The following is an 18,781-nucleotide window of genomic DNA, read 5'->3' on the forward strand; positions in this document are numbered from 1 at the left end:
AAGCCTGCAGAATACAGGAGGAAATAGATTATGGATAACTAATGGGAATACAATCGGGAGCGGGGGATTAAATCAAATATAAGAGACTAAAAATGATACTGTAATTGTTTTCTTTAAACAAATATAACAACCTCACAAAGCAACAGACAGAAATGACTTCCAATATATTGAACACATTTTAAAGTTTTATTATTAATAAAAATGTCATAGGAATAGTTTACGCTTGCAAATTGGGATAACATTTGAAAGTAAATTGTAGAAGACTAAACAATACCAATCAACTGTAGTAACATGAAATAACAATAATTTAATATTTAATGTCATTCACGTTTTTTTTACAATAGTCCATTTTGTACCATATGTCCAGACAATGCAAAATATCACTTTGGGTATCAATTATGAAGAACTGGAAGACTATATAATTCCACTTAGGGCCTAAATACATCAGCTCCTGTCTGATCCTGAAAGCTAAACAAAATCTGCATGGGGGACCATATAGGCTACACTTCACAACAAGGAACTGGCAAAACCATGTCTAAGTATTTCTTGCCTAAGCAAACCCTATGCACCTCATAGGGTGGCCATAAGATAGGGAACATGAAAGCACATGAACTTGAGATCCAGGAAAACAAAATACAGGGATGAAAGCAAATCTTACTTTCCTATAGGCAAATATTTTCAAATCTCTTAAACCTGGAATTATTTAAATATGCATAGTCATGGAAACCAGAGTTAAATGCAGCCAAAACACAGCAATATATACCAAAATAAAGGAACTTAAATCCTAATGGCCTCAGATGGAAAAACTAAGCTAGAAATTTAAAGCTGTTCAATTAAAGAAATTGGTGTTAATATATGATGCACACTGGCAGGTAACTAGCACTTAAAAATACCATATTCAAAGCAGAAAACAGATTAAATTAAAGGTGTAAAAATGTAGCATAAACAACAGCATATATTTTAACAAGCTTGCAAACATGTATCAGAAAAAGAAGGAAAGATGGGAGAAGAAAAACAAAACTTAAAGCATAGGCCACTGGACACATCATAATGTATAACATACTATGCATGTCGGCGCCTCTAACAAGTTATTGAAATAACTTGGTATTCATATATATATATATATATATATATATATATATATCATATTCCGCAGTGATGAATTTGCATGCATATTTCAAAGGCAATCCTACAGATGTCAATGCAACCTTTCAATGTGTATATATGCTTAAAATAACATCCCAAGAGCAGAGTCACATCATATATTAAGTGCAAACGTGTATGTCTGAATTAACATTTTATAACTATTTCCTCATTCCTCCAACACTTGTCTATATGCTACAAGTAGAACTGAGTACAAAAGAACAGCTATTTTCAAACTGTTTTTGAAACCTTCAGCTGGAGCATGAGAACAGCTCTTCAAATTTCTAGCATGTACTGCCGTTTATGCTATGACACTGCAGCCTCTGAGGGTCAGATTAATTAAGATCAACAGCAGCTGCAGTGCAACGTGAGAAGCACACTGCCACAATTCCCACCAGTCTAGCCCAATTACCTGCAGCATTCCAGCACTGGACAACTGACAACCTTCATGTCTACCAAGTCATTCATTCCCACTGGACTACTGATAAATGTTAAACGCACACTAACCTCTTTCTGAAAAGGGCTGCAACACCAACGACACCTGCTGCAAATTGCAATGACTCCCAGAAATCTTTTATCAATCAGATCTCAATACATGTTCTACAGCTTTATATGAAAACTGTGAGCAAATATGGAACTGGCATGGCAATGAGGAAAATACCCTAATTTAGAACCCAACCTTTATGAAATCACTCTTGAAATCATCCAACACCTTTGCTTTCAAATTTCAAGCATGCTAAACAAAAAAGTAGAGGCTGCAATCCAATGCATTCTTATCTCAGAATAAACCTCATGAAACTCAGAAAGAATTGTTTCCTAAAAAAAAAAAGTAGGATTGTGGTGTGAGTCTTTTTTTTTAAATCATTTAAGCAATTTAATTTCCAAAATTTCCAGTAGTTATCATTTAACAAAAAAGTGAACAAGTCTTATTGTACAGATGTTACTAAAAGGTTATCTAGAACTTCTTAAATTTAAAGAGTATTACCGCTTGTTTAACTTTGTAAGAACACCACTATCATGTGGAAAGAGCATTTCAGTTTTTACTTAGGAGAATTTTCTCCAATTCAGAGTCCTCCTCACTAAAAAGCTCTAGGTACCATTCAATAAATGAGTACAGATCTCAGTTGTGTATTAACAAATCAACAACACAGTAAATAATTCTATATTTAAAAAGCATCTAAATTAAGGCAGTTAGTGTGAAAATTTCAAACAACAACATACACTCCTTCTTTCACAATGTTGTTACACACCGAAATAAAATTGAACTGATGGCTCTTCAAAATCTAACATGTTATGAATATTCATAAGTAACCATTTCAAAACTTGGAGATAACTTGTAGTCTATGATCACTGATACTCTAAATTATATTCCAGGGGAAATTCCTTCCACGTGTTTGTGTGTAAATGTGCAGAGTTAAGCATCATTGAAGTAACATGGTGGAATAGGTCACGCTCACAATATGAATGATCACCCTATTTTGGCAGATAAAGATATTTCCTCATCTGGATATCAGGTAGGGGCGAAACTAGGATGCACACTACACAGAGGGATGGATCAGGAGATTGTAATTCTTAACTGTACATTTTTACTCATTCTACAATTCTATGTACAATTTGTGGAGATAAGGTTTCCTAAACTTGCATTCATTAACATATTTGGCTATACGCACTTTGAGTTAAATCCAATTCTTACTCAGAAATTGAGTAGACCTACTTAATCAAAGGGACTTACATAAATCCTTTCTTAACAAATCCCACTCATTACATGCAGCTAACATTGGATTTAATCCTAAATACATGACAGGTTTGTATGTAAGAGAGATTTTTAAGAACATGTTCATTTCAATTTAGAGCAAGTAGGATATGCTCTTTTTAAAGCTTCCTTCAACAATTGCAAAATCAATCACCAAAGCAACAAGGGACAAAAACCACATAAGCATTAGCATTCACAAAAGCAACAACACATTTTAATGGAAATAGTGCAGTGTTTTCTTAAGTTATATATGTGTGTGTGTGTGTGTGTGTGTGACAAAGAATTAACGCAAAAAAACCGAAATCTCCTACACATCATTCTGAATTTAAAATAATGGATATCTTCATTCAGAAAGTTTAAAATGTATTCTTTATCATGACAATAAAAATTATTTTTTTTAAGTTTTGGCATCCAATTGAGAAATATGACTTCAATTAGCTGATATTCAAAGGCAACCTTTAAGAGGAACTAAATTTTGTTCCCAAAAAACAATTTCTGCCAAATAAATATGTAGCGGAACTATGCCATACAAAAACCTGCAGTAAAGTTTCCATAATTTAAGTAACATCCTGGAAAAAAACCCATTATTTTTCTGGAACATGCATGTATCATTGAAGCTAAAAAATCTAATGGGGTGGGGAGATCACTGCTTTAACACGAAATGATGTCTTCACTTGAACACATCTCCAAGCATTTAAGATTTCCAGATTTTTCACGCTTACATCACTTGTATCAGTTCATTCACACTTACGGTTTTAATGTTTTTGTTTCTTTGTTTAAACAAGGACACAATAAAAAGTTACATTAGTAGAAAAGCCACAATGAATATTTTAAAGAAAAAATAGCTTTCAGCTATTGTTTATTAAGGGATTCTAGAACTGTATTACTTTTTGTTACAGATGTTATTGTTTTCATGTTAAGAAATTTAGCAAAATATTATCATAGAAATAACCAAATAGATCTTGTATGACTTGAGCTAGGAGAGCATGCACATACTTTATATTTATTTACACAAATAGTTAATCCATTGTAATCTATAACTAGAAATACTTGTCCATAGAGTAATTTTCAAAAAAAATGTTAAAACTAGACAAACAGAGAATGCAAAATGAAGCCATTAATTTGCAACACAGCAAACAAGAATTCATCAGCCCATTTGCAATAGTCCTTTTTTCAAGACACAGTATTACTGGTCATTGAAGATCAAAATTCTAAAAAGCCATTTCTTTCTTTCCTTAACCAATTTTATATGCAAGCTCTGTGGCAACAGTATGGTGCCTACATTCTATCTATCTATCTATCTATCTATAATTATATTAATTATATCATTTGACCAATTTTATTTAAACCATGGAAGCAGTGTTTTGAAAACCAAATTACATGTTTAAACATTTGCTAATAATCTGATTAAATTAATTTGATTAAAAACAACACCAGTGGATTTTTTTCTCAGAAACACTTCAGTAATATTATTCATATAACTGCTTAAAATATTTTTGGTTCCTGTGATCACATTGGAACAGCTACATTCACTCTTCTCAAGATAATAACAGAGTTCACTTAGATTACATAGTTCACTACATAATGCAGTCTCCTTTGATATGACAAAAGAAGTTTCATTTTAGCAGCTGCCACTATAGTACTTTAAGCAACTACGAGCCGAGTACAGAATAATTATCTATATTGAAGTATTACACTGCTCTATGTAAATTTTAATTGAAATTTTACATCCACAGTACATATATCCATTCTACTTTAAAACTAGGCTAAACTCAATATAGTTCACCAACCCATTAAAAAGAATATGGGTTGGAAGAAACCCAAATGCCAGCAGCTTGTAGAATGAAAGAGTTCAAAAGATTTCTCAGATGGATGGTGAAATCTAAACAGTACTAATTACCATTACTAAAGACTAAATACTTGTTTATGCCTTTGCAGGTAGTAAAGGAGTTTATGTCCAAATCATTTATTCACTAAAATGGATAGTTTGGTTCCAAATATTAAATAGGTCTTGCAATACCTAAACAAGGGATTAGTTTACACCTGTTACAGTCAGACTGTACAAGCACCCTCTCAATCTGGCATTTCTTTCAGAGGAAACCTGTTTACGTCACACAGGGACACAATGTTGTAAGCCGGTCATCATGTCTTTTCTATTTTGCTTTAAATTTCAAGGAAAAGATACAGTTACCCATTTTTGATAACAACATCTGATTTATACTAGCAATGGAGAGGATTCCTGTCAATGTTGCAAACAAAAAATAATATTTCTTTGAAGTCAACTAATTCTTTATCAGCCTATTATATTATCTGTAATTAGAATGCATTAATCTGCATTCATTCTATAGATGGAATTTGCATTTTAAGAAAACATAAACACCAATTTCACTTTAACTGGACTCCTGCGGTTAATACAACACATTTACTTTATGATCATCTCCTCTCTCTACATTCAATTTACTAGTATAGCTATAATCCTAAACTGTTACTATTTTTACAAACAGTTTTTTCTTTCTCAATATGTATTAAATGCACACATTTATATACTACTTATATTTAAATAAAATATGCAAATTATACAACCAGCAGTTCACGAATTATTACAAGAAAAAGCACTATAAAGCTAAACAATTGTACTAGTAATGTAAATATGCAATATCATATACTGCATCCCAAACAGAATGCTACCTGTTAATACTTTGAACACCTGAACTGTGCCTCTATATCAGCACTATCACAAGAGGATGTCAATGTTTGAATTCAAAAGCAACTCTCCACTTTGGAATAGAAAACCACAGAAAAGAAGTGGAGGGGGGAGGATAAGTCTCTTCTTTAAATTAATCACAGCCTTTTTCAAAATTTAGTCATCTCTGAATTTTATCAACAAATGCAAGCAGTTCCTTTGCACTACAATAAAAAGAAAAAAACAGGCAATCTCAGTAGAAAGCCACCACTACTTGAATTACAAAATCAACATCTTGTCAGAGCAGTAATGTTTCCACTATCACTGCCAAAATAATACTCTTTATCATTTAAAACAGGCAATCAGCACACTGATTTAGAAATCTTTAGGAACATTAGGAATTTTTTCAAAAAATCATAAAACCATACATAAAATTTCACTATTTTCAAAATATGGTATGACAGAACTCAATGTTTCTTATTTATGCACAAAAGAGAGTACTCAAGACCACACATTCCTTTTTTCCAAACTACGTAATGCATATTCATTCACAATAACCTTTTGTTACTCATCACTACTCTGAGAAACAAAATAAATAAAACATCTAAAGGGCTGAACTTGCCCTTTTTACCTCATGCTAAGACTAGTGAACAAAGAAAGCAATGAAGCAGAAGGAAGGTATATAATGGATTTCAGGTAAATGGCCTATTCTTCAAGGAGAATCTTAAATATTATTTTAGTTAAATGCTTTAACTGTCAGAATGATGTCTGAACACCTAAGCAAAACCTCTTCAACGCTTGCTATCAAAACCAATTGTTTAAAACATTTCTCGGAGCAGCAAAACATCCAGAAGATACCTTCATTATTATCTGACTTTTTCCAGAATCCATGTCTAACCCTAAACCATTTTTTAAATATCCAAGACCAGCCTATTTGTCCAGAATTACATTAAGACTACGTTTTACTACTTAAGAATGATAATGATTGCAGTTGAAAGACAATGCTATTCAATTACACAGGTAGACTAATGCTGTTTAATTATACAAAATGCACATGCATTACCTTAGAGATACGACAAATAAGCTTCTACGTCTTGCGCCTACCTGGGTAAAAGTCTTTGGATTTAGAAAGCTTGATGGTAGCCCCAGTCTCTTTCTGCAACTGAACAATTGTTTGTCCTCCCTTCCCAATTATAGATCCAGCCGCATAACTAGGTATGAGGACCTTTAGAAAATATTGGCCGTCCTCTGAAAAAACAAACGAGAAGTGGAAAGTTAATTCGCTACCTGAAATCAGATTTACAATTATAGCTTGTAGTTTTAATACATAGGGACTATAGCCACCCACATATGTAACCAGTTGCACTACCTTCCATATCTTTTTCATATCCAACTGTATCTGCTCTGAAGAAATGAAGAATCAAATGAATTGCTCTGATTTTCGTGCTGTGGGAAACAATGACCCAGTTCAAATAATAGTTCGTAATGTAAAATGCAGCAGTTCCAGTTTTACTGCTATTTAGCAGAACACAATGACATTACTCTTTCAAACTGAAGATAAAACAGATTTTGGAATATTTGGCAAGGAATTAGAACTTTTCCTAAAAATGGTGATAGTAAATGCTATTTGCTGTACATCAGCAATTCACCACTGCCTTTGATTCATCATAAAAATTCAGAAATCCCTCTGCTAAATAATCCAACATTTATGATTTTATGCAAAGGGTCTTAGTTATCAGTATGGAAGCGCAACACAATGTTGATATGATCATTTGCCTAAGTAATCCTGATGTATTTCTTTAGCACTTCTTAGGTAGGAATGATCTCTTAAGCTTATTAATTAAAGGACATTAAGAAGAATTCTTCCGCTGTTAAAAGAAAGCTACAGTCATGTATACACTTTAAAAGGTGACAGTTCAGTGTCATGATGCCCAAAATCAGAGCAAAAAAGAAAAAGAGAAAAAGACCCATAACAGGGGTGGATAAATACAAGGAGTGAAACATGAATTTATTTACAGTTGAACCTGTGCCCTTTTGCAGGTCTAAAGACACCCAACCCAGGGAGCATCAGAAAACCCAATGAACTCATGGAACAAAACACACATCCTAAAGCCCACTTTATTCAAAACATACAAGCCAAAATGCATATTATAGAAGTCTGATAAAGGATTAGGCTCAGAGCAATCTTGACTTCCTTCTGAGAGTGAAATCCAGGTGAGCCCCTCCCCACAGACACAGACACACAGACATTATACAAATAGTTAAATACATCAGGTATCTAGCTCTGCTCTTTGCTAATGTTGGACGAATAAATTCACCTCTGCCTCGGTGCATTGTTATGAAGGCTCCAGTGCAAATGAATAGAGGAGATGCTGGTCCCGTTATAACTCATCTCATCCAGGAAGAGCACGATGTTAACTAACAAGTCACCGCACCAAGACAGGCAACTCCCGCCCTCCCTCCGCAAACCTCTCTCTGACACACACACACAACACGCGCGCGCACACAGCCCCTCGCCGGCGTGACCCAGCCCCAGGAAGCACAAATCTGTGCAACATTCCCCTCTGAAACAGAAAGTGGGTGCAGGAAGGAAGCCGGCGCCCAACCTCCTTTCCTTTTCCACCTGGAGATTTTCCCTAAACCGTACTGAAATAACAATACTAAGTGGTGGTGGGAAGGGAGTGAAAGTGCTCCTTGGCAGCCGCCATTGAGCCCTTTATAGTTTCCCAAAAGAGAAAAAAAGGGAGATGAGGATAGGGATAAGAGAGCTTAGCTTTGGGCTTGTACAACACTGAGAATCAAGACTGAAAGGCAGATACACACATGGACACACACCATTCCTTTCCCACTTCCCTGATTCCTTTATAGTTTCCCCAACTGTTTCCCAAAAGAGAATAAAAGGAGATGGGAATAGGGATAGGAGAGCTCAGCTTTGGGCTTGTGCAGTTCTGAGAATCAAGGCTGAAAAGCACATACACACATGGACACACACCACTCCTCTCCCACTTCCCTGATCCCTTTATAGGTTCCCCAATTCTTTCCCAAAAAAAGAAAAAAAATGAGATGGGAATAGGGATGGGAGAGCTCAGCTTTGGGCTTGTCCAGCACTGAGAGACAAGGCTGAAATGAATATGCACACATGGACATAAACCACTCCTTTCCCACTTCCCGGATTCCTTTATAGTTTCTCCAATTGTTTCCCAAAAAAGCCAAAAAAAAAAAAAAAGGAGATAGGAATAGGGATAGGAGAGCTCAGCTTTGGGCTTGTGCAGCTCTGAGAATCAAGGCTGAAAGGCACATACACACATGGATACACACCACTCCTTTCCCACTTCCTTGATTCTATAGTTTCAATTGTTTCCCAAAAAGAAAAAGAAAAAAAAGGAGATGGGAATAGGGATAGGAAAGCTCAGCTCTGGGCTTGTGCAGCACTGAGAATCAAGGCTGAAAGGAGTGGACACACATGGACACACACCACTCCTTTCCCACTTCCTTGATTCTATAGTTTCCGCAATTGTTTCCCCAAAAAAAGAAAAAAAGAAAAAAGGAGATGGGGATAGGAGAGCTCAGCTCTGGGCTTGTGCAGCACTGAGATTTAAGGCTGAAATGCATATACACACATGGACACACACCACTCCTCTCCCACTTCCCTGATCCTTTTATAGTTTCCACAATTGTTTCCCTAAAAGCAAAAGGAGATGGGGGCTAGAGGCTCGTGCAGCACTGAGAGTCAAGGCTGAAAGGCACATGCATAACACGAACACGCACCACTCCTCTCCCACTTCCCTGATCCCTTTATAGTTTCTCCAATTGTTTCCTTCAAAGAAAAAAAAAATAGAGGCGAGCTCAGCTTTGGGCTTGTGCAGCACTGAGAGAGTCAAGGCTGGAAGGCACATACACACATGAACACACACACACACACACCCCTCTTCTCTGATCCCTTTCCCTAAAAGAAAAGGGAAAAAACCAGCTTGCAAAAGGGGATGAGGCATATAGCCTAGGAGAGCTCAGCTCTGGGCTTGTGCAGCAGAGGGTCAAGGCTGAAACAGAGAGAGGGAGGCACAGAAGAGAGAGAGAAACACACACACACCCCACTCGCCTCCTTCCACCTCTCACAGCTTAGGACGACTTATGTGAAATTAATTTTTTTCAAAAAACACAAGAAACCAGGCAGCTGCTAAAGAAGATGCTTGAAAAGCGGCGCCATTTTGATGAATGATGATAACATTATAGAGAAAAATAAGAGAAAATGTGTTGGGTTTTTTTTTAGGTGAAAGAGGGGGGGAAGGAAGTGTAAAAGGAAGGGAAAGGAGGGCGAGGTGAAGCGAGGCAAAGGAGGCAGGTAGGGAAAAGGAAGGAAGGGAGGAAGGAAGGAAGGTGGGTGGGGAATTTGGGAGTGGGAGGAGGAGGAAGGAAGGAAGGAAAGGAGGAAGAAGAGGAAGGAAGGGAAGGAGGGTGTGTAAGGGAGGGGGAGAGGGAGGGAGGGAATACCCACCGCCGGTGTTGGTCCTTTTGGTGCTGCCTGCTTCGGGGGGCGCTTCGAGGGGTCTTTTCCGAGAGTCCGGCGGGTCCAAGTCTATGGGCACCCCGGTGTGGGTCCCGTTCTGCTGGATGGGAGCTGCCGCCATCATGTTTGCCGCCTCTGCTTCTCGGGAGGAGAAAAGTGGCTCCTTCTTCCTCTCTCTCTCTCTCTCCCTTCGGGGGTGAAGGAAAGGGGGAGCAGGGAGGGGAAAAGAGGAGGAGGAAGAGGAGGAAAAGGGGGCCTCGTCCCGCTTCCTTCCTCGACAATAACAAATATATATGTATCTCAAGCCTCAAGAAGGATGCTATGGGGATGGGGGGTGGAGGGGGGAGAATCGGAGGGACCTGGGGGGTGAAAGGGCGGGCGGGCGGGTGGGGAGGGGGGTCTTAGGGAGAGGGGTTTGTTTATCCAAAAAGGGGGAGGGAGAGGAAGGAATAAAAAGGGGGTGTCAGGAAAAGGAGGAGGAGGAGAAGGAAGAGGGGGGACTGGGAGAGCAGCTGCAGTGCAGTGCCAGCAAGAAGCTGAGGTAAAAAAAGGGGGGGAAAGATTAAAAAGATGGGGGGGAAAGAGGGGGTGGGATAGGAGGGGGTGAAGAGAGAAAATGAGGGGAGGAAGAGAGAGAGGTAAGGGAGGAAAAGGAGGGGGAGAAAGTGAGGGAGGAAGAGAGAGAGAGGAAGGAGGGGAGAGCAGGGAGGGAGGGAGGCGGTGTGGAGAGAGAGAGAGAGCGAGCACTGAGGGAGGGAGGGAGGGAGCCAGAGAGAGAGAGGAGGCTGAGGGAATGTGGCTCTCTGTGTGTCCCCTTCAGTCTGTCTTATGATTATTGTTGTTATTATTATTATTTTGCCTTTCCTCCCCTTTTTCCCCCTTCCCTTCCCCTTCTGGATCTTTTCTCTCGCTCTTAGTAGTGAGCCTGCAGCCGGTGGTGGCGAAGGAAAGCGTTGGAGGGAGAGGAAAAGGAGGAGGAGGAGAAGGGCTGCTGGTGGTGCTGCTGCTGCTGCTTTGCCGCTCTCATTCTCCCCTCTCCTTCGCTGGCTCTTGTGGCGCGCGCTCCGCCAGGAGTTGCTGCTCGCGGAGAGCCGGTTCGTTCGCTCGTTCGTTCGTTCGCTCGCGCTCTCTTCCCCCCTCCCCTCTCTCTCTCTCTCTCTCGCACACACACACAGAGAACTCTAAAGGAGGCTCGTGGCTTCGGTTGTAAAAAAAAAAAAGGGGGGGCGCAACGCAACGGGTTTGGCGCGTCCCTTTTCCCTGCCTCACCCACTGACACCCTCAGAACCCAAACAGTGGAGGCTGCCGAGGGGGAGGGGGGAGAACGAACGAGGGAGAGAGAGAGAGAGAGAGAAAGGAGGGGGGCCAGGAGGAGTAGGAGGAGGGCGCCGAACACATATAAGGGCAGGCCTCGCTAGTGAAGGATGGGGATCAGAACCAATCAGAGCGCTCCAATAGCAGGACTCTGCCAATCCGAGATGACTTGTGGAAAACCCTTTTCACTCCTCACAGAGAAAATCAGAAGTGGAGCCCTCGTGGACAACAAGTTAGACATGAGCCAACAATGTGATGCGGACGCTAAACAAGCCAATGGGATTTTGGCCTGCATAAATAGGAGTATAGTGTCTAGATCAGGGGTTCTCAAACTTTTTAAACAGAACCCTAGATTTGGAAGAGACCTCATGGGCCATCCAGTCCAACCCCCTTCCAAGATGCAGGAGTATTGCATTCAAATCACCCCTGACAGATGGCCATCCAGCCTCTGTTTAAAAGCTTCCAAAGAAGGAGCTTCCATCACACTCCAGGGCCATCCAGTCCAACCCCCTTCCAAGATGCAGGAGTATTGCATTCAAATCACCCCTGACAGATGGCCATCCAGCCTCTGTTTAAAAGCTTCCAAAGAAGGAGCTTCCATCACACTCCAGGGCAGAGAGTTCCACTGCTGAACGGCTCTCACAGTCAGGAAGTTCTTCCTCATGTCCAGATGGAATCTCCTTGTAGTTTGAAGCCATTGTTTTGCATCCTAGTCTCCAGGGAAGCAGAAAGCAAGCTTGCTCCCTCCTCCCTGTGGCTTCCTCTCACATATTTATACATGGCTATCATATCTCCTCTCAGCCTTCTCTTCTTCAGGCTAAACATGCCCAGCTCCTTGAGCCACTCCTCATAGGGCTTGTTCTCCAGACCCTTGATCATTTTAGTCGCCCTCCTCTGGACGGGCCAGGTCACAGTCCCTCAAACTGTTGGAGGGCCGGATTATAATTTGAAGAAAAAAAAAGAATGAATACCTATGCACCCTGCACATATCTTATTTGTAGTGGGGGAAAACCTCACTTTAAAACAATACAATAATTAAAATAATGAACAATTTTAACAAATATAAACATATTAGTATTTCAATGGGAAGTGTGGGCCTGCTTTTGGCTGATGAGATAGGATTGTTGTTGCTGTTGTGTGCTTTAAAGTTGTTTCAGACTTAGGTTGCCCCTGAGCAAGGGCCGGGTAGATGACCTTGAGGGCTGTATCTGGCCCTCAGGCCTTAATTTGAGGACCCCTGGTCAAATCATGGGTCCTCAAACTAAGGCCAGGGGGCCAGATACGGCCCTCCAAGGTCTTATACCCGGCCCTCACTCAGGGTCAACCTAAGCCTGGAACGACTTGAAAGCACACAACAACAACAATCGTATCTCATCAGCCAAAAGCAGGTCTACACTTCCCATTGAAATACTAATAAGTTTATATTTGTTGAAATTTATTTATTTACTGTATTTGTATACCACCTTTCTTAGCCAATCGACGACTCAAGGCGGTTTCCAACAAAACAGTACATGTAATATCATAATACAGATTAAAACAGTATAAAACACAACAAAGGCAATAAAAACATCATGTTATTTTATTGTTTTCAAGTGTCTTTTGCACTACAAATAAGATATGTACAGTGTGCATAGGAATTCATTCATTTTTTTTTCAAATTATAATCTGGCCTTCCAACAATTTGAGGGACTGTGACCTGGCCCTCTGTTTAAAAAGTTTGAGGACCCCTGGTCTAGATCCAGGGAAGTCATGCTACCCCTCTATTCTGCCTTGGTTAGACCACATCTGGAATAATGTGTCCAGTTCTTGGCACTGCAGTTTAAGGGAGACGTTGACAAGCTGGAATGTGTCCAGAGAAGGGCAACTAAAATGATCAAGGGTCTGGAGAACAAACCCTATGAGGAGCGGCTTAAAGAGGTGGGTATGTTTAGCCTGAAGAAGAGAAGGCTGAGAGGAGATATGATGACCATGTAAAATATGTGAGGAGAAGTCATAGGGAGGAGGGAGGAGGCTTGTTTTCTGCTGCCCTGCAGACTAGGACACAAAGCAATGGCTTCAAACTACAGGAAAGGAAATTCCACCGGAACATGAGGAAGAACTTCCTGACTCTGAGAGCCATTTAGCAGTTAAACTCTTTGCCCCGGAGTGTGGTGGACACTCCTTCTTGGAGGCTTTTAAACAGAGGCTGGATGGCCATCTGTTGGGGATGCTTTGAATGACATTTTCCTGCTTCTTGGCAGGGGGTTGGATTGGATGGTCCACGAGGGAAATGAAGGACAAGTTAAACATGAGCCAACAATGCGATGTGGAAGCTTAAAAAGCCAATGAGGTTTTAGCCTGCATAAATAGGAGTATTGCGTCTAGATCTGACATGGGCAAACTTGGGCCCTCCAAGTGTTTTTGACTTCCAACTCCCACAATTTCTAACAGCCTCAGGCCTCTTCCTTTTCCTTTTACTTAAGCGGCTGAGTGGGAGAAGGAAAGGGCCTGAGGCTGTTAGGAATGGTGGGACTTGAAGTCTAAAATACTTGGAGGGCCCAAGTTTGCCCCTGCCTGGTCAAGATCCAAGGAAGTCATGCTCCCCTTCTATTCTGCCTTAGTCAGATCACATCTGAAATACTGTGCCCAAATTCTGGGCACCGCAGTTTAAGGGAGATGTTGACAAGCTGGAATGTGTCCGAAGAAGGGAGACTAAAATGATCAAGGGTCTGGAGAACAAGCCCTCTGAGGAGTGGCTTAAAGAGCTTTTGCGCTTTTATGAAAGGTGTGGAGACTGTTAACTGAGTGGTAATGTGTGCTTGACAAGAAGGGGTTGGACTTAGGAATGCCAAAAAGGAGGAAGAAGGGGGAACTAAAAGCAAGTTAAGGCTGAGAGGAAGTCATAGGGAGGAGGGAGCAAGCTTGTTTTCTCCTGCCCTGGATACTAGGATGCAGAACAATGGCTTCAAACTTTGGAAAGGAGATTCCACCTGAACATTTGGAAGAATTTCCTGAGAGTTGTTCAGCAGTGGAACTCGCTGTCCTGGAGTGTGGTGGAGGCGCCTTCTTTGGAGGCTTTTAAGTAGAGGCTGGATAGCCATCTATCAGGAGTGCTTTGAATGTGATTTTGCTGCTTCTTGGCAGGGGGTAGGACTGGATGGCTCATGGGGTCTCTTCCAACTCTATGATTCTATGGATCTGCTCACCTCTGCAGGAGTCTACGATATACTGTGGTATACCGGCTGTGGACAAGTCTGCATAGGGACCATCAAAACCAGCATTGCCCAAACACGAATCAAGGAACATGAAAGGCACCTGCAGACTAATTCAATGTGAAAAGTCAGCCATAGCAGAGCACTTGAACCAACGTGGACACAGCATATTATTTGAGAACACAGAAATGCTGGACCACACCAACAACCACCATGTCAGAACACACAGAGAAGCCACTGAAATACACAAGCATGTGGCCAATTTCAACAGAGAGGAGGAAACATGAAAATGAACAAAATCTGGCTACCAGTATTTTTTTATTAAAAAAAGCTCTAGAATCAGGACAGTAAATAAAGAACAACACTCAGAAAACAGGGAATTCCAGAGAGGAAATGATCAGGGCCAGCTAACACCTCCCAACAAAGGATTCCCCCCAGGCAAGAAGCAGCTAGGCTATGAAGCTGCAAGGCTATTCAGTGTTAATCAAGGTGGCCAATTGTAACATTCACACTTGCCTCAAACAGACAAGAGTTCTTTCTCTCACCCTGGACTTTCCACAGATATATAAACCCCACTTGCCTAGTTTCCAACAGACCTCACAACCTCTGAGGATGCCTGCCATAGATGTGGCCGAAACATCAAGTTATAATGCTTCTGGAACATGGCCATACTGCCTGGAAAACTCACAGCAACCCAGTCATTCTGGCCATGAAAGCAACACAGAATCAGAAGTGTTTTTACTACCACAGTAGAGTCTCAAAGCTTTTGGTCCTGAGGCGCGAAAGACGGCTCTGTGGCTTTATGGGAGTTGAAGTCCAAAACCCCTGGAGAGTCCAAGTTTGCCCATGCCTGATGTACAGTCTTCCTTTGTGCCAGTATTATCTTTCCAGGAAAGATTTTCAGATTCAGTATTCTTGCCATTTTCCTATTCTATGTAGAAACTGAGACTGTCATAGTTTGAACATATGAGAAGGCAAGAGTCTCTAGAAAAGACAATAATGGCTGGTAAGGGAGAAGGAGATCAGAAAAGAGGAAGACCACACGATAAATGGATAGACTCACGGAAGCCACAGCCCTGAGTTCGCCAAATCTGAGCAAAGCTATTGATAACAGGGTGACCTATAGGTCACACATTCATAGGGTCACCAGAGATTAAAGTCAACTTGATAACAGTTAGCAATAAAAATCATGGCACATTAGTATTCTGAACCTATTGCCTTTCCATTGTTGAAGGCTTTCATGGTCGGAATCACTGGGTTGCTGTAAGTTTTTCGGGCTGTATGGCCATGTTCCAGAAGCATTATCTCCTGATGTTTCACCTGCATCTGTGGCAGGCATCCTCAAAGGTTGTGAGGTCCTCACAATCTCTGAGGATGCCTGCCATAGAGGCAGGCGAAATGTCAGGAGAGAGCAAGAGTGAGCAAGAACTTTGTTTTACTTTGTCTTTGATAAGACTTAACTAAAATTCACATATTTCTTCCTACTAGGGAAGGAAAGAAACCGAGGTTCAAAAAATACAAAAGAGGAAGAAAGCAAAAGACCAGACAGCCAGTTATAGACAATGGCATCCATTTCCTGAAACTGTGGTTCACCCAATTTTGTAAATGGATGAGCCGTGGCTGCTCAGGTTGTTCTAACTCATGGAGGAGAGGGAAAGTGCCTCTGAACACAATACATAGCAAGAAGGTCTACTTACTCAAAAGGGCCCACCCTACATGTACTACGGTACTTGTTTAGCAGATGATAGTGTTTCAGAAGCTGCCCAAATGTTCCAATCCCTATGCCAGTAATAGCTATCAGGGAAGGGATCCATGCTGCACTGCACATGTTGAACTCCCAACTTCCCAAATGCCTCACAGCTGACCATGTTAGCCATAGCTGCCAGGATCTTCAGTGCAAAGATATTAACAGCTACATGACTTCTATCCCAATGTATTTATTTGATTTATACTATGATTTTCTCTAAATTGGGACTCAAAGTACTTTATTCTAATTTAAAAGAAAAGTTTAGCTAAAAATGTACTTAAATTTTTAAAAAAATTCTGTTTGTTTTTAAAAACACTAAAAACTTTATTGAAGCATGATGGAATAGCTGCAAGATAAAATGAATATCGACTGCCCCTAAATAAATAAGATGCAAATAAAAATAAGCTAGCCTTTATATTCTGGAAGCAGTATGTCACCACCAGTTCTTTCTATTGTTTTTTAAACACCAATATTGAAATATTATTATTTTATAGTAATAGGAAAACAAAAGCTATCTCCATAATAAAGAAATTGTTACTAATAATGGAAAACGCAAACCTGATTTTTTTCAGTCGTGACACATTCAAAACATACATTAAACTGAATGACAACAAAAATGCATCAAGAGCATAATGGGATTTTTATTTATGTAAGCCATTTTAACCCAGCTACTGAAGCAACTCATGTCAGTCATTAATGAGTACAGTACTTATTTTTAAACACTAAGTAACTGCATGGAATAAGGTACAATAGTGCCCCAAAGACCTCATTTGTGTACGTAGAAAAGCCTGTAGGCAGAAATTGCTACCATTATCATCCCCATATTCTGAAGGCAGGGTAGAAGATGTGCATACAACATTATAGTTAAGATCTAGCTTAGTAATTGCCTATTATATTGCCAAGTGTGCAATGCTCAAATATGAAATGGTGTCATACTACTGCATTCTCCCGCAATGGTGATCCGTGGATAAGATACTGGTCAATGAGGCATCGGTTGCTATTCTGCAGTGAGTTTCCAGGAAAGAAAACAGTTGTTGCATACCAGATCCCTGGTATATTATGGAGAAAGCATTTTGGTACCCCACATCGGATAGCTTGAGAAGCACTATTTTACAGTAGATATACATTCCCTAATTTTGCAGATGGATGTATCTGTACCAAAACAGAACAATAATAGCTAGGAATGTGGATCTCTCAAGAACACACGTATTAAACACAAGGCTTTTGGGCCAAATCAGGCCTGTCATGTCATTTCTATTCTACAGTGTGACCCACGAGGCTTTCAATGCCAGGGCAACATAAGTTACATTCATACAATCTTCCAATTACAAACAGCCCTTTGAAGGTAACCATATTCCTGGTGTGGCCCTCAATAAAAATGAGTTTGACAGTCCTGCTCTAGAACTTTGGAAAGTAACTTTTTTTTTTTTGGAATTACAGCACCCTATTCCTTCAGCCAGCATAGCTGCTAATTGTGGAATTGTTTTGTATGCTCTAGATCTCACTTTGTTCAGTATTCATAACTATTGTTCCTTTAGTTCAATAAGCAGATTTGGTGACCGTCCAGTTTCTGGCCAGACGTCTCACTGTCATTCCATGTTTTGGTACTCATGACTAACTGTAATTAATCTATAGTCTAGTGCCATTGATTAATAGTGTCCATGGAACAACTGTTAGTAAAAGCAGGGTTGCCTCAAGGGTAAATAGCATCATGGCAAGAAGGACATTTAGCACTACCCCATCTGTTTCTATCTTTTTAAAAACAATTCTGTTTCGTGCTTATAATGTCTAAATAGTGGTTTGTATCAAAAATGAATGCTGAAAAACTGAAAAGGAAAGGAAGTTTAAAGCTCATTGGTAGAAGGTATGGTCAGACTATGTGAAAGGCTATACAAGCCAGTGTGAGCTTTAAGATCTGCAGAGGATGGTTTTCTCTCAGGATGATTCTACACAGTAGAATTCATGCAGTTTGACACCGTTTTAACTGCCATGACTCAATGTTATGGAATTATGAGAGTCATCTGTATTGGAAATTATCTATATAAATAAAAATGTAATGTTTGTTTGTGGGATTAACAGAATTCAAAAATCACTGGACGAATTGCTGCCAAATTTGACCACAAGACGCCTACTAACCCAAGGAGTGATCATCACTTTAAAAAAAAATGATTTTGTCATTTGGGAGTTGTAGTTGTTGGGATGTATAGTTAACCTACAATCAAAGAGCATTCCGAACTCCACCAATGATGGAATTGAACCAAACGAGGCAGAGAGGACTCCCATGACCAACAGAAAACACTAGAAGGGTTGGTGGGCATTGACATTGAGTTTGGGAGTTGTAGTTCACCTATATCCAGAGAGCACTGTGGGCTCAAACAATGAAGGATCTGGACCAAACTTGACACAAATATTCCATATGCCCAAATATGAACACAGATGGAGT

At 40.2% G+C, this 18,781-nt stretch overlaps 1 protein-coding gene across 3 annotated transcripts in view; it reads right to left on the bottom strand.

Moving 5' to 3' along the window:
- NOVA1 (NOVA alternative splicing regulator 1) overlaps positions 1–10,308 on the bottom strand; it is a 148,385-nt gene extending 138,077 nt beyond the window's left edge. For 2 of the 3 annotated variants that reach the window (XM_060759762.2, XM_060759756.2), the window contains exons 1-2: positions 10,075–10,308; positions 6,684–6,827 (exon numbers count right to left, since the gene is read on the bottom strand). In XM_060759762.2, the coding sequence (XP_060615745.1) occupies positions 6,684–6,827; positions 10,075–10,210 (280 nt within the window). In that variant the 5' untranslated portion in view covers positions 10,211–10,308. Of the gene's footprint in view, positions 1–6,683; positions 6,828–7,897; positions 8,037–10,074 lie in introns of those variants that run through there. The other variant, XM_060759769.2, reaches the window with a different exon arrangement.
- Between the last annotated feature and the right edge of the window lie 8,473 nt (positions 10,309–18,781).

This window comes from Anolis sagrei, chromosome 1 (genome assembly GCF_037176765.1).
Source record: "Anolis sagrei isolate rAnoSag1 chromosome 1, rAnoSag1.mat, whole genome shotgun sequence".
Taxonomy (NCBI): domain Eukaryota; kingdom Metazoa; phylum Chordata; class Lepidosauria; order Squamata; family Dactyloidae; genus Anolis; species Anolis sagrei.